Below are 15,130 nucleotides of genomic sequence, written 5' to 3'. Positions count from 1 at the left end.
TCACGCTTTTCCTTCATCTTTCTTCGATTTATCGTATCGTATTGTTAATGTTGTCATGCCATAATTATCATTAGGGGTCTTAATTAATCAAATAAAAATCTTTCAGAGAGGACCCAACGCCAATGCTAAAAATCTTTAAGTACAATGTTATTCTCGCCGTCAACTTTTTAAAGCTTTGCATCTGTTTAATACCTCCTTCATTTAATTACCACTCCCACGTATATTTATCTAACCAGCTAAATTCCTCACTTAAAGTGGAGTATTAATTTTATATGGCAATCAATTTAGCATTACACGTGTAATTATTAAATAGAAAACATAGGTGTCGTGTTAGTTAATGTTAATATTTGATGTAATTAATTAAGATAGATATAGATGTTTGACCCCTGGGCAAGGGGACGAGTCAGGTAGTACCAAGATTGAGGACCTCGAACCTTGTGCGGTGTTTGAGAGTATGAACAGTTAGAAGGAATTCTAATTATAATTCTTGCTCCGCAAACGGAGGGGACAATGAAAGAAACGACACAACTACCAAGTTGACTCCTTAATAATATCCAATCATGGTGACACGCCTTTTGTTGTTGCCTCAAGAAGCTGCACACAAAACTTGCTTTTTCCGATAACATCTGTCACCCTTTTGGATATTCCATCTTCTTACATTATTTTTAGCAAATTGCCAGTTTAAGAAAAAACAAATATCTTTTCTGTTTTCATCGTTGCCAACGATTTTGCATCTGGTGGGGTTTCATGGAGGAGGTTTGATGCGATCATTCCTCTCCCAGAAACCACATATTCCACCTCCTGGGTTTTGAATTTTGATGCTCCCAAGGTTGAGGTTGGGGTTGGGGTTGTGGATTTTCATGCTTTTTGTTAGATACATAGATATATTCTGACGTGGGTTGTGTAATTTGGAAGGTGGGTTAATGCTCAATGGTTATCCCTCCAATCATTTTTCGAAAGGAATAGTTGGAAGTTGGTGTCAGATTCACAGTACCCGCTTCGCAAATTGAAATAGAATAGAAATTCTACCAGAGGTATAAGGATATTTATATATTTTTTTTATGTATTGTAAAATAATTTTGTGTTATTGTTCGGTTTCTCGAAGTTCACGAAGGGTTGAACCAATCTGTAAAAAAAAATGTTTTTTAATATTTAAATGAACAGTTTTAAAGTTGGCAATTCATTGGTTGCGCAGACTGGAAGAGTTGAGGACAAAACTACCGGAACCTGTTTTCCATATTTCTCAAGAATCATGTGGGGCTTTGACTGTTACAACCAATTCTTTCGAATGCGTGAGGAATTCTGATTGAGTTGTTGCTGTTGTTGGTTTGGTAGATGGAATGAACCTTTGACAGAGAACAAGATCTGTCCAAATCAGAATGCTGGATTGATGATCTCATGTCGGGGGTGTTTGTCCAAGAGATAAATTGGTGCCTTTTGGTGAAGCTGTGAAAAGACCCTGCTTCCGATTTCCTGAATAGCTAGTTAATCGTGTTGTGGTTTTGATTTGTGAGGGATATGAAGTTTCTGAGCCTGGTGGGGAATTCTTTTGGTTGTTCTGCATCTGGTGAGCGCTTAGTTTCTGCTGCAAGAGATGGCGACGTTCAAGAGGCCAAAGCCTTGTTGGAATATAACCCCCGTCTTGCAAGGTATTCCACTTTTGGTGTTCGCAACTCCCCTTTGCACTACTCTGCCGCTCATGGCCACCATGAGGTACTTTATTCAATGCACTCCATCTCCTTGTATTATGTTTTGCAATTCTTTTCAAAATATCAAATGTGTTTGTGTTAATGTAGATAGTGTATCTCTTGATCGAATCCGGAGTTGATATCAATCTCAGAAATTATCGCGGTCAGGTAATCCATGTTTTATTCTAATGTCTCTTAAATTCTATTCACAGTATTTACATGTCACATCACATGGCAAATTTTTGCTGCTTTGGATTATAGAAAGGGCCATTTCTTTTACTTACTTTTCACACTCTATAACATTAACAGACTGCATTGATGCAAGCTTGTCAACATGGTCACTGGGAGGTGGTTCAGACCTTGACTATTTTTAGAGCCAATGTATGATCGGACTTTCAACCAATTTTGTTCCATATGTTGCTAACAATCTGATAAATTCTTGAGTTCTAAGTGTAAAACGTTGGCTGTTAAATTTGATTGCAGATCCATAAAGCTGATTACCTAAATGGAGGAACTGCCCTTCATTTGGCTGCTTTGAATGGCCACACCAGATGCATTCGGCTAATCTTGGCAGACTATATACCAAGCACCCATAACTTCTGGAATGCGTTACAGACAGGTGATCATAAATCAATCGCAGAATTTGATCACAGGTACTCTGTCTCTCACTCAAAGGTCTAATGGCTTCTTCGGCTGTAGCAACGAGTTAATTTTATCTTTAAATGGTTGCATACAAAGTGGTCTTTGCGAGGTAATTAACAGAACTTCTGATGGAGGGATCACTGCTCTGCATATGGCAGCATTGAATGCGCATGTTGAAAGTGTACAGTTACTCTTAGACTTGGGAGCTTCTGTGTCTGAGGTTACCGTGGAGGATGGAACTACCATTGATTTAATTGGTAATTGTTTGGCATTTCTGTTTCATAGTGTGGAGAGAAATATTTGCTTTGGAAATTCACCAATATGTATAAGTAGATTAGCTTCTCCACCATTATGAAAACTACACTGCTGCTGCTGCTGCTTTCTCTAACTAAAAACACCAGTTGGTTATTTCTCTTTGATGATTTCAACATTTCCATTTCTGTTTCCTAAATGGCTTCAGGATTTGCTTGGTTCCGGAACTACTCCACTCCATTACCTTTAATAACTGCTGTTTATACTTACTTTGCAGGTTCCGGAAGTACTCCACTCCATTATGCTGCATGTGGTGGAAATGCCCAATGCTGTCAAGTGTGTTTCTATTTTCCTTTAGAAGATAACTATACTTTTGCAACTGAAAATATATTATTCAACCAAATTGGGTACCAGCATATTGAAGTTCCTTTCCTTTTTAACTTTTTTGTTGTTTGCTTCAGCTGCTGATTGCCAAGGGTGCCGATGTGACTGCCAAGAATGCAAATGGGTACATCTAAATGTCTCTGTTACCTTTTGATATGTGATGACTTTATCCTACTCACTTTCTACGATAGCAAGATATTAATTAATATTTTGGTCCTATAGTCGATGGAAAAATGATCGCTTTCCTAAAGCAGCCAAACAACTCCCGGCCACCTTGTCTTCTATTTTTTTAAAAATCTTATACTAACACAATCTATAGGCCCCCTTTCCTTTGAGCAGAAACTAAAGTTTATTCCTGATTATCTTGGTGATTGATATTTCTGAGTTATTTTGTGTTTTATTTGATGAAGTTGTGCCCTAAAAATTAGCCTCGTATTTTTTTTTTTTGTTTGTTGGTTGTAATTGAATTTTTCACTGTTTATAATGTTTAAGTTAAATGGCAGTTCATCTTGACATTCTGAATTTTAGTATTTTCTGTATGACTTGGATGTGCAAGAGACTCTTCTTTTTCATTACAATCTGAATCGGATAAAATTGTTTTCTGACTGCATTCTTTTGAAGAATCCTTTGGTCTCTACTGGATGATAGACAATTGAACCTACCACAAGTGTAGTAGTAGTGCCTGTAATGCTATGTTGCATTGGAAGAAAGCAAGCAAAAAGTTATGCTGTCGAAAGAACGTGTTTGTCAATGATGGGTGTATAACTTTTTGGTTTACTTCTATGATTTTTGTTTTGAAGATGGACGCCCTTGATGGTTGCTCGTTCGTGGCATAGAAACTGGCTTGAGGACATCTTAAAAACACCTCCAGCAGAACCCCTACAAGTTCTTCCATCTCCATATTTATCTCTTCCTCTTATGAGCATTGTGAGAATTGCTAGGTGTGTGTTTTAGCTCTATATTCTCTTATCCATTCTTCAACTAATTTCTTCCTACCGAAGTGTATGATATTTGGTGCTATCTCCTATTCTCCTTATTCAGAGAACCGATTGAAAACTTTTGTTTTCCTAGGAATTAGCATCAATATATTTTCATAAGCATAATTCTTTTAATCTGTCCAGTCTGCTCTGACTTCAAATCAACTAGGAGGTGATTTGTCTTATCATGCTTTGATTGCGGTGTCTGTCTGGCCTGATTCTTCAACAGTATTGATGGAAATAATTTATATTTAACCGGTGATTTTATGTGATTATGTTTCTAACTACAAACGTTACGTGTTTTTTGGGTTCAATAATTTCATTTTGACATCCAGCGTCACAGACGTAACTGGGAAACATGGTTTGATCTAGCTAGCGCCAAATTCGGGATATATTTGGTCAAACTGTCTTTATTTTTCTATGAAACAATTTACCCCATATTGTACACGCAATGAATTGGCTTACGTTATGTAATTATTTATATTAATTTGTTTCATGAAACTAGACATACTGCCAATATATGAACAATTTTTCACAGCAAATACTACATCTTGAATTACAGAGCAAAATTAGTGTACATTTTTATCAACACATGATTTGGTTTATCCCGTTAACTATACCCCAAATCGGGATGTTCCAACGATTTCTAATATGCTCCTCCTCACCTTTTGCTTCTGTTGTGATCTTCCTTGACAGAGAATGTGGATGGAGGACGAATGAATTAGCACCAGCATGCTTAGATCCATGCGCTGTTTGCTTGGAAAGGAAATGTATGGTCGCTGTCGAAGGTACATTCCTCTTAAATGGGCAATCAAACATCTGTTATTTGTCTAGTATTAATGCTGGATCCATGGTATACAATTAGATTCCTTGGTGTCTGGAATGATTTATCCTTTTCAGGCAAAAAGGGTTGTGTTATGTTTAGAATTTTGCTGCGAAGCAATTTTATTGTTTGTTTAGGTAACATCACATTTCATTTTCTTGTAATAACTGAAGTCGTTTCGTTCTGACTAACATGGTTACACATGTAAACATCAATTTTCGATATGGTTCTGGATTTTACAAGGGCCGGTAGCTCGTTATAAACAATATATAAAGGGTCACATATGCATGTGATATTCCAATGTGCTATAGAAATTAAAATCGGATACAAGACTGCCATCGTTTCATGAATTCATCTCGTTTTATAATAGGCCTGCCTTACTCTTTTTCTTTTTGCAGTTGTTTTGTAGTTTATAGATACAATAATAGCCTCGAGATACTGTTTATATATTATGTTGTTTCATGCATAAATTCCTACATTATCATATGGTGGTGCATGCAGGTTGTGATCACGAGTTCTGCGCACAATGTGCTTTATATCTTTGTTCTACGAATTCTACTTCATCAACCACAAGTTCCCCCCCAGGTTCAATTGCTTGCCCTCTCTGCAGGCACGGTATAGTCTCATTTGTGAAGCTTCCAGATGCAAGGCCCCTACAGAAGGAAATGCAGAGGCCATCAAATCTGTCACTGGCATTTTGCACTTGTTCAAGTGAAGTATTGGAAGATTCCACTGACATGACCACCCCATTTTGCAAACCAACATCACGNGGGTCCAATACTTCTTCCGTTTCAAGAACATATCGCTCCAAGAGCTGCCAAGCGATCCCCTCATTCAAAATCAACCCCAGCCTTTGCTTGGGAGCAGAAGTTAGCTCCTCTTTAGTCCCTTGCAGTGTGAGCAGGAACGTGAGGAGCCACTTGGCGAGGTGTTCCAGTCTAAGACGATCATCTTCTCAAACGGAAAGAAGGAAATCATGGTTTTGTTCCCTCAATCAATCTGTTGCCACAGGCAGTGGATGCTGATTACATTTTGGTCTTTTCATAAGGCTTTTTCTTTGTCACACCAACGTAAACAGTATCCAACGTTATATTTATCATTCCAAATATCATTCACTGTTCAACAACTATTTAGCTTGTATATACCTTGCCCATTTGTTCAGCTGGGTCAAGCGTTACTTTTTTGGCAACATACATAAAAAATTCAACAAGATTCATGTTTGATGCATGTAAATGCAAACTGATATATGTGGAATTTCGTGGCTTATCATTACAAAATAGCAAGCAGTGAACTAGCTAAAGCACAATCCGATACTTTGTGATATATCTTACGTAGTGCAGATACCGTATGAAGTTTGGACCAAGGAGTGGTCTTTGCACATGGAGAAGGCCACAGGTGATGTTAGGGGCACGTCACAGTTTCATTAAAGTTTGGCTATGGGGTCAGAAGCTCAGAACCTAAAGGACATTGACGCCTTAATTCAGTTTTCAGTAAGACAATAAATCCGTGCCAGCAGGACTTAGGAATTATGAGTAATTGGACCCACAATCCCACGTGCAGATATTTATTATCGCCTTTGGGTAGCCTCTTCTCGCAGAAATTCCAAACGAAAACACACAGGGATATTGCTAATTAGTGTCCAGAACTCCTTCGAATGAAATCCTTTGTTAAAAACTATGAGAATATTCCATACAACTTGTAATCAAAACTACAATTATATATCATTATACAATAACACATACAGTTGTTAGTATTTGCCGCTTATAAATTAGACGAAAATAATCTCAAGATATTTACCGTTTGACATTCATGCTCTCCATGTATACGCGTTCATATTATTTTACTATCTTCCCCCCTAAATTGTTATTATTTTCTATGAAGATCGTTCTCATTCCATCACCAAGACCTATTACAGAAAATATGCCAAACGCTCACTCTCCTTAATCAAAGGTTATAACTAATTAACTAGCAGAGATGTTTGTGTTTCAGGTCTCAACCAATTTCACTGAAACTTCTACGATTTTTACCAAATTCAAAGGACATGTTAAAGTCTGTATCGCCACTCTTCAGTAGAAGAATAATTTTCTTTGGGCTAGAGAACATGGAAATGTAATCTGCAATGAGCAGTCGTCTCGAAAATTGTAAATAAAAATAGAAAAAAATGTGAGTTATATATTTAGAGCGTGCAACTTCAGCTTAAACGTAAAAAACTAACACAAGAGAAGGATCGTCATACAAAACAAATCTATTTGCAAACTGTCTCGTCTTAGAATAACAAGAATTACACTAAAACATACATTTGCAATTGCATCAAAAGCTCAGGAGGAATAGCTCAAGAATATTAAGATGGAAGTGGCTGACATGATGAGAAGGAAATAAAAACATAAAAATAAAAAAAAGAATTATCATCCTAAATAAAAAAAATAAAAAAAGTCTTGCAAGGTCAAGAAAAAATAAAGAAAAAAAAATTAAAAAAAAAAAAGAAGCTCAATCAGGATATCGCCATTAAAATGGTATCTCACGCTTGATTCTGGATAAGGTGGAAGTGTAGAGAAGGCGAAGGAATCTTGTTGCATGCAGTGGAGTGAGAGAGTGGTGGGAGATGGTTGATGGCATTTGCGGGAGATTCTTGAGGGAAGAGCATATTGAGATAGAAGTGACAAGTTTGTAGAAAGGTTAAGTTAGGAAAAGGTGATATACATAGGAGTAGGGGGTGATATGATATAAATGGGCAAGTGGTGAGAAGATTGATGGAGTTTATATAGTGAAAAGAGAAGGGGAAATAAATGAAAATAAGGGAGTACTGACATTCCAAAAATGTTGTTGTTTCAGTGAAGTTTGAAGAAAAAGGAAGAGGTTAGTGGACCCAAAAACTGTGGATTAATTGATTAAAAAAACCCTTTTTCCATGTTGTAGGTCTGTGTCTCTGATCCCTCCAGCGAGAAGTCTTGATTATAAATCAGATAAAATGGCGACTGATTTGAGAGAAGAAAGGATAAAGTACAGGGCAGTGACAAGCAACGTGACTTAACCATATTTCTCTTCTGTTCTCTAATCTTTTACCTCCTCACTCACGTAAATTCAAAAGCATATATACCAAGCATGGGAATTCCAACTCAATTTTCCAATAAAGGGAAACAAGTTAAAACAGTATGGGCCCTGCAATCAATTCTCTCACAGGGTAAAAGTGAAAATCAAGCATCTATACAAATTTTAACATCTTCCTCCCTTTACTTCTTTATTTATTTATTATATTTCCATTCCTTTTTATTCACATGTCAAATATTATTTAAGCTTCTATATCAAGATAAACATAATACTACTATTTACAGTTTCACACACTATTCCCTGCAAATCACCTCACACGCTATCTTCGTTAATCAACCATCAAATCATTTTTCAATTACCAATAATTAATTCATTATACTCCCTAACTTTAGTGCTAATCATACAACATTTATCTTTAACTAACGTCTTCCATACTTATACTTTATTGTCTGCAACATACACCTAAATATATGGGACGACCAATATTCTTCACTAAATTTATATGCCACGCATGCATGGCCACAAATCCGGAAATAAATTTGAATCTTACTTAGGTAACCTGAATAATATTTCATGAACATTGTGGAGGAAAATCAATCTAATGCTGATAGTCAGTAAAGAGAAGAAGAAAATCCTTATGGTCCCTTCAAATCTGTACAAGCAAACTACGTTGACATCTCCTTGCACCTTTCAATCCTCAATACTGAATTTTTTTTGCAATTTAAAATACTTGAAAATATCACCACCATTCTTTTTAACCACTTTATGCTCTGATTTCCTTTAAATTAATTGAAATGAAATTGTACTTATAAACGTGAATTTAGGATATTCCCATTTATATATTGAAGTCTCGTTTATAAATATGCTTTTATTTCTTATATTTTTGTTCAGATTAAGGGTGGTTTTTTCTAAAATTTGAAAAAAAAAATGTCAATACATTTCAAATAAGCAAAATAAAAATGTTTATCAAGCCAAAATAAAAGTTATTATTCCGGTAACTTTCCGTTTAGATAACGAAGGTGGAACACTATAACATTTTAATTCCAACAAATTCTGGTTCACCATTTTTTTTTTAATTTTGTTCATCTTTATTTTAAATAAAAAGTAAATAGAAACAAATTTTAAATTATCGAAATTTAAATAAAAGTCACGGTATAAATAAAATAAAAAACATTAAATCGAGCTTACCACGATTTCATTTTAATTCTTTGAACAAAATTAAAAATCGTATATGCATATATGAGTTCTTAATGAAAAGAATCACTTGTGTATGGTTTTGTCAAGAAATATGTGAAGTGGTTGATATTATATTTTAGTTCCACCACTTTTACTTACCACAATGACTTTACATAACCTCAGTTTCGAAAAGGATTTGCAAGCACTAACTTGGAGTTTTCACCCAGACACTGCATCTAAATCAAAATACAGTCAAATCCCTTCTTTTACAGTTTATGAGAGGAACTCTTTTATTGTAAAGGAAAATGATATTTTAACACCATTTTTTGACACCATTTTAATACTGTACACATGTCAAAATGTAATTGGACGATTTTAAATTAAAAAAATAAACTTTGGTTTTTCTTTTCCAAATATACCTCAGCCTCAACTTTTTTAATTTGACATTGTCCAATCACATTTTAACACATGTGTAGTATCAAAATGGTGTTAAAATATCATTTTTCTATTGTTTCAACCATTGTATGCGTAAAAATTGATTCTAGAATTTTCAAGTAAAAGTAAAAAGCAGCAAAATAAAATGAAGTTTGTGGTACGTATATACTTGGGAAAAGCTATGGGATGGGGAGTTAGGGTGACGAAAAAACATGACACAGCTTCGCACGCAAAGCTGGTTACTTCTGCATTGGGCCTTTCTCTTCTTTTCTTGTTGATTTTTAATTTCTATTTTCATCTTTTCACTTTGTTCTTTCCCATCAAATGCCACGTTTCATGCCTGTTAGGGTTGCAGCCGTGTGAGGTACAGGGTTTCCAAGTACCAATTTTAGGATTTTTGTTGCTATATTTTTTCCTTGTACCAATATATTAGGTTTATATAAATTTTCATACTTATAAATCAATTTTTATTTTAAGTATTTTTCATCTTTTAAAATAGATATTTTAGTTTAAGTTTCTAATTTCTTTTTAGATTTTTTTAGTTTGTCAATGTTTTTTTAGCCATAATCACCTGCCTATTCATTTTGCATCCTATGACATCATATATATAGATGATTTGATACTAATTATTATTCAACACCTGAAATTATGTGTTGCGAAGAACAATTTAACAAACATGTTACTAATAGAACTAACACAAATATTATAAAGACTAAGAAAAATTATCGGGTAACTAAACAAGTTATATATGTAAGAAATCTGCACAAAGAGTTAATCCAATAACCTGTGACGGTTTTTTTTTTTTTTTTTTTTTTGAATTTGTGAGATGCTATACCATGTATACAAGTTTGTAAATAATTCTTTTTTACTTGAACTTTAACATTTGGAATGCTTGAATAAAAGAATTCTAATTTCTCATTAGTTTAACAGTTTCACGTTACGGAAAAATATGAGTGAAAGAAAATGTATCAATGTATCTATAAAATAAGAGCAAGTACCCATAGCATTTAATTATAGACCGTCGTATGATGAATGGCGAGATTAACAGTTATTTTAACCGATTGATAATGAACTCTTTTCTATTCAGATAACACATGGCAACACTATTTTCTTCTCAATTCCTGTATTAAAATATGTAAGGGTTTAAAAGTGAAGTCAATAAATGTGAGTTTTTGAAATGATAAAATGAAGTGAGTGAGTGTAACGAATATGGTTAAAGATGAGGAAGATTTGTGGAGGGAGAAGGAGGAATTATTGGAAGGGTGACAGACAGCATGCATGTGATTTTATGTGAAAAGATCAGCTTGAATTGAATGGAATTGTGCTAACAGTCCATTGAAGAGAGTGACCACACCCACGTACAAAGGCCTAACCTACCCATCGGATAAATGCTTATCTTCTCATTATTATGGTGGCATTGTACCAGTAGAGCATAGCATATCAACTACTAGTTTGAAGAGAGTGTGAAGGAAGTGGGTTTATTATTCTTATTATAGGGTAGGGATGTTACTTAATTAATGAACCCTTTTCAATATCTTAGATGTAATGATAACAATTGGCAAAGTGTGATAGTGATGGGACAAGACGTGGTCAATCCATCAGTCTCTTCAACTCTGTCTCAGAGTCCTTTCCTTTTCTCCTTCAACTTTCTACTTCCATGGTTACAGCTCCTACGTAAGACAAACATATCAACAACATGCAATGCAATGCAATGCAAGCCCGTTTCCAACGCCTCCCTTTTTCATGTAACACTGCCCCTACTCCCCCACCTTACACTAATTCTAACATTTTTCACTTTCACTTCAAATATATCATTTTTTTAATACGCTCACTTCTTTCACTGCTCTCTATTCTGTCAAACTAAAAAAATGGAAAAACTTATACTCAAGTCAACATTTTCAACACGTTTTTCTTATATAGTTGTAAAGAAGATGATATTGTGGGATTAAACCAAAAAAGAAGGAGCGGTGGTGATGCGCTGTGTCGGTGGTGGACGAATGTATGTGTGTGTGTGTGTGAGAAGCTTGACCCTTGTCTTCAGACTCTGCAATTCTCACGTTACCAATAAATGCTTTCTGTATCTTTTTCCATATTTCCCCCCGAAATGTTGCTATTCACCGCTGTGGTTACGTAAAGGAAAGCAAAGGCATCTTATCAGTTTTTGTGATTGTGGGGTAGCTGTGAAACCAAATTAAACAATTTCTTCCACAACAAAACGGGTGGGTGGATGATGTTCAACTCTTTTATTATTAATATTATTAATTGATAACAGAAGGAATCAGTGCAGTTTTTTTTTTTTTTTTTTGTGTGTGATGGAAAAGAATAACGGATATTGATTGGCTTAGTCGTAGAATAGGGAATAGGGAATAGGGATATAGCAGTAGAAGTAGGAGGTAGAGTGAATCTACAAGCGTATTGGCTGTGTTAGCAACACTTTGCCGTGTTCAACAAGGGATCTTCTTCACCTACATTTTCTCCTCCTATATCACTGCATCATAATTTTGATTCTTCAGAATCAAACTCACAATGTCTATCTGTCATTTTATCTCAATAATATCTAAAATGCTCAATAAAACCATACAAATAAATATATGAAGACTCTAAGCTAAAACTCATGTCAGATAAACATCCATAAAATCTCAATTTAAGTAATATAGCCTACTCCTAGTAAAATTGTTCCTGATAAATTCTGTGTGAAATAGAAAAAACCAGCAAAACAAATGTGTTTGCGTGAACAGATTTTTCAATTCTGCTCATTTGGAAGGATAGATGTTAAGCTTCATTTATGTTTTAAGAAGGAATAAGAACATAGATTTGCGGAATACCATCATATATATTCCTATTTTACCAGTATATTCTTATTTTTTTGAAGCGAAGTAGTAATGAAACTAGTTAGTATAATTCGTCGTGAAAGAAAAAAATCATAATTCAGGATAGAAGAAGAACTGTTTTCATATACACACACACACACACATATATATATATATATATATATATATATATATATATATATATATATATATATATAAAATAGTCAATAATATTATTATTATTGATAATAAATAATAACAACATATGTAATTAATATAATATTAAATAATATAGTAATAATATTGTTGGGACTCCTCGTCATCCAAGAATCAAGATCGACTATCATTAATTAATAATTAATTTGGACACTAACAATAATCAATGGACAATTAAAGAGATTAATAATTATTTACTAATCATCAAATCTAATGATAAACTAATTATAATATTTTTAAATATATCTCTTACCAAAAATATAAATAATTTAAATTTTAATTACTCATTCTTATTATAGTATTTATCAAGTAAATCACTTACTTTATAGTTTCCTCACCTAAAAAAAAGAGAGAGAATAGCTATTTTTAATTTAATCTATTAAAAAAATTTACAAATTTCACTCTGGTATATTATATTTATCAAATCATTATAGAGTAACTTACTTTATTTTCAAATTTCTTAAAAAAACAAGTAAAATTTATTTACTGAAATTCATTCAAATTTAAATTCCTCCCTTCGTCCTCTCCCTTGTGAAAAGGAAAACGTACCCTAAAGTCCAAAATTTGCTAAAAAGTAAAAGTGATCTCGAGCCACTTTTCACCCATATCTATTCCATCCTCTCTGTGAAGCCTGCTCAATAGCCATCATCATGACTTGCAGAACCTCTGCTTGAAACACAACATTAATGTCAATGTAGGTAAAAAAACCACTTATGAAGTCTCGGACACCATCATTAAAAACACCAGAACAAGTAATATGACCAGGATAATCCCTAACAACTCTATCTGTGTTGCATTTGAGATGACCAAAACGAATATGGAGTAAATTTACTTGAACTCTGGAAGGACGATTAGAAATTCCAAAACACTTACTAACCATAAAATCTTCCACTAAACTTAGTTTAATGATTAATTATGAGCCATAATACCCAAAAAACAAACATTTAGCATGAGAACTGCAACAATGAAAAATAGGTAGATGAGAAATAGAGGCTGCTGAAAAAATAAAAATAAAAAATAGCTTCACTATTATAAAGACCAAATTGTCTTACCTCATCCTTCTCCATAAAAAATATAGAAGCAATGTGTTCCCTGAAGCTTAGGTAGACATGATGAAATATCATGAAGAACAACCATATATCACTTTTAATTGCTTTCGAACATTCAAGGGTAACCCTACTGCATAGGCACCATACATCATTCCACCTTGACATTGACCTTTCATATAATTTTGAAAAACAAGGTCAAACTGAAGAACATTTATAACAAACTATCACTTAATTATCCCTTCAGACCATCCTAACACGCATTAATTAGGGTAGCCCATATTTTACTCACGCTATAGCTTTTAAACATCATAACACATCATTACCCTGTTGGGGTTTTTATGACACTTTAATATTAAAATTTAACTCTACAATTTAAGTGTATTTATAATAACGGATGATATCTGGTGAAGTCTAATCATAATATCTCATTTCGTTACAAAATTCACAACTTTTTTTTTTTTACTTCTCTTCATTCGATACAAAGTACAAAACAATTTAAACCATTCTCATTAATTTACTACAATTTTGCTCTAACTAATTTTCAGTACCTTATTAATAATTTAATTTATCAGTCTAATTAGGATAAAAAAATTCGTAAAATACATACATACATACATATATATATATATATATATATATATATATATATATATATATATGTATGTGAGGATATAATAAAATTATATTAACTGTTTTTTAAAATTAAATTTAATTAAAATTAAATTAATTTATATTTTATTAGAATAAATTTAATTAAAATCAAATTTTATTTTATATTACATTATATATATTTTGTAGTTTTATTTAAAAATATATAAAATGTATATATATATTTTTTAGGATATCAGCTTATATTTATAGGTTTTTAAATATTTGCGAGTATTTTTTAATGAATACTCGTGTGGATAGCTGACAGATTGTGATTCAGATTTTTTACAGATAAAATTACGTGTAAATATTATTTATGTTCGATTTGATTCGTTGTCATGTTGTGTTTTTTTTAAAGTAAGTCTCCAAGTATCCATTCACACAATTTTGTACTACCAATTGATATATATATCTTCAGGAACGAACCAACATGTTTAAATTCATTACAGCACAAAATAGTGAAAACATCAACATGTTAAAAATATGAATAATATTTTTAGTAAGAATTATATGGAACCTGAGACTAAACATTGATCATACTTTTGGATAACATCAAAATATTTATCTTTCCTATTCCATGGTCCAAGCATGAATTCGCAGTGATAGATCATAACAAAACGTGTAGCTTGATAATGACCTGACCCATTCAAGGCCCAAAAGTTCCGCCTTGGTATTCTTACAATTTCTATTGGCACCCGCGAAAAAGACATTTTCACTATGAAGGATGCAATGGAAAAAGGATTTATATTGTGTAATTAAGTACTTATATACGAGGAAAACAAATTTTGTTTGACTATGAATGATGCAATGGAAAGTGGTTTTTATTGTGTAATTAAGTATAGTTTTTCATGCAGAAAATTTTGAATTTTGTAATTTGATATTCTTTTCAATTTGTTTTCCACGAGTTGGCAGGATAGTAAGAGATCCAATCGATACAAACACACACACGAGTTGGCAGGATGATTAATATATTTTTATATTA

The 15,130-nt window shown here is 33.3% G+C and overlaps 1 protein-coding gene across 1 annotated transcript; it reads left to right on the top strand.

Annotated features, from left to right (window-relative positions):
- Positions 1-402: 402 nt before the first annotated feature.
- LOC106768861 (E3 ubiquitin-protein ligase XBAT32) lies at positions 403-6,038 on the top strand. The gene is given in 11 exon segments (XM_014654225.2): positions 403-1,034; positions 1,196-1,713; positions 1,797-1,856; positions 1,998-2,069; positions 2,172-2,365; positions 2,367-2,587; positions 2,860-2,918; positions 3,044-3,090; positions 3,767-3,907; positions 4,640-4,731; positions 5,268-6,038. Coding segments are annotated over 10 exon segments (1,605 nt in total). The 5' UTR covers positions 403-1,034; positions 1,196-1,518; the 3' UTR covers positions 5,792-6,038.
- Positions 6,039-15,130: the final 9,092 nt, after the last annotated feature.

The sequence above is a fragment of the Vigna radiata genome, chromosome 7 (genome assembly GCF_000741045.1).
Source record: "Vigna radiata var. radiata cultivar VC1973A chromosome 7, Vradiata_ver6, whole genome shotgun sequence".
NCBI classification, from domain to species: Eukaryota; Viridiplantae; Streptophyta; class Magnoliopsida; order Fabales; family Fabaceae; genus Vigna; species Vigna radiata.
Note: the sequence above shows the minus strand (reverse complement) of the source record. Positions and strands in the feature narration are given on the sequence as shown.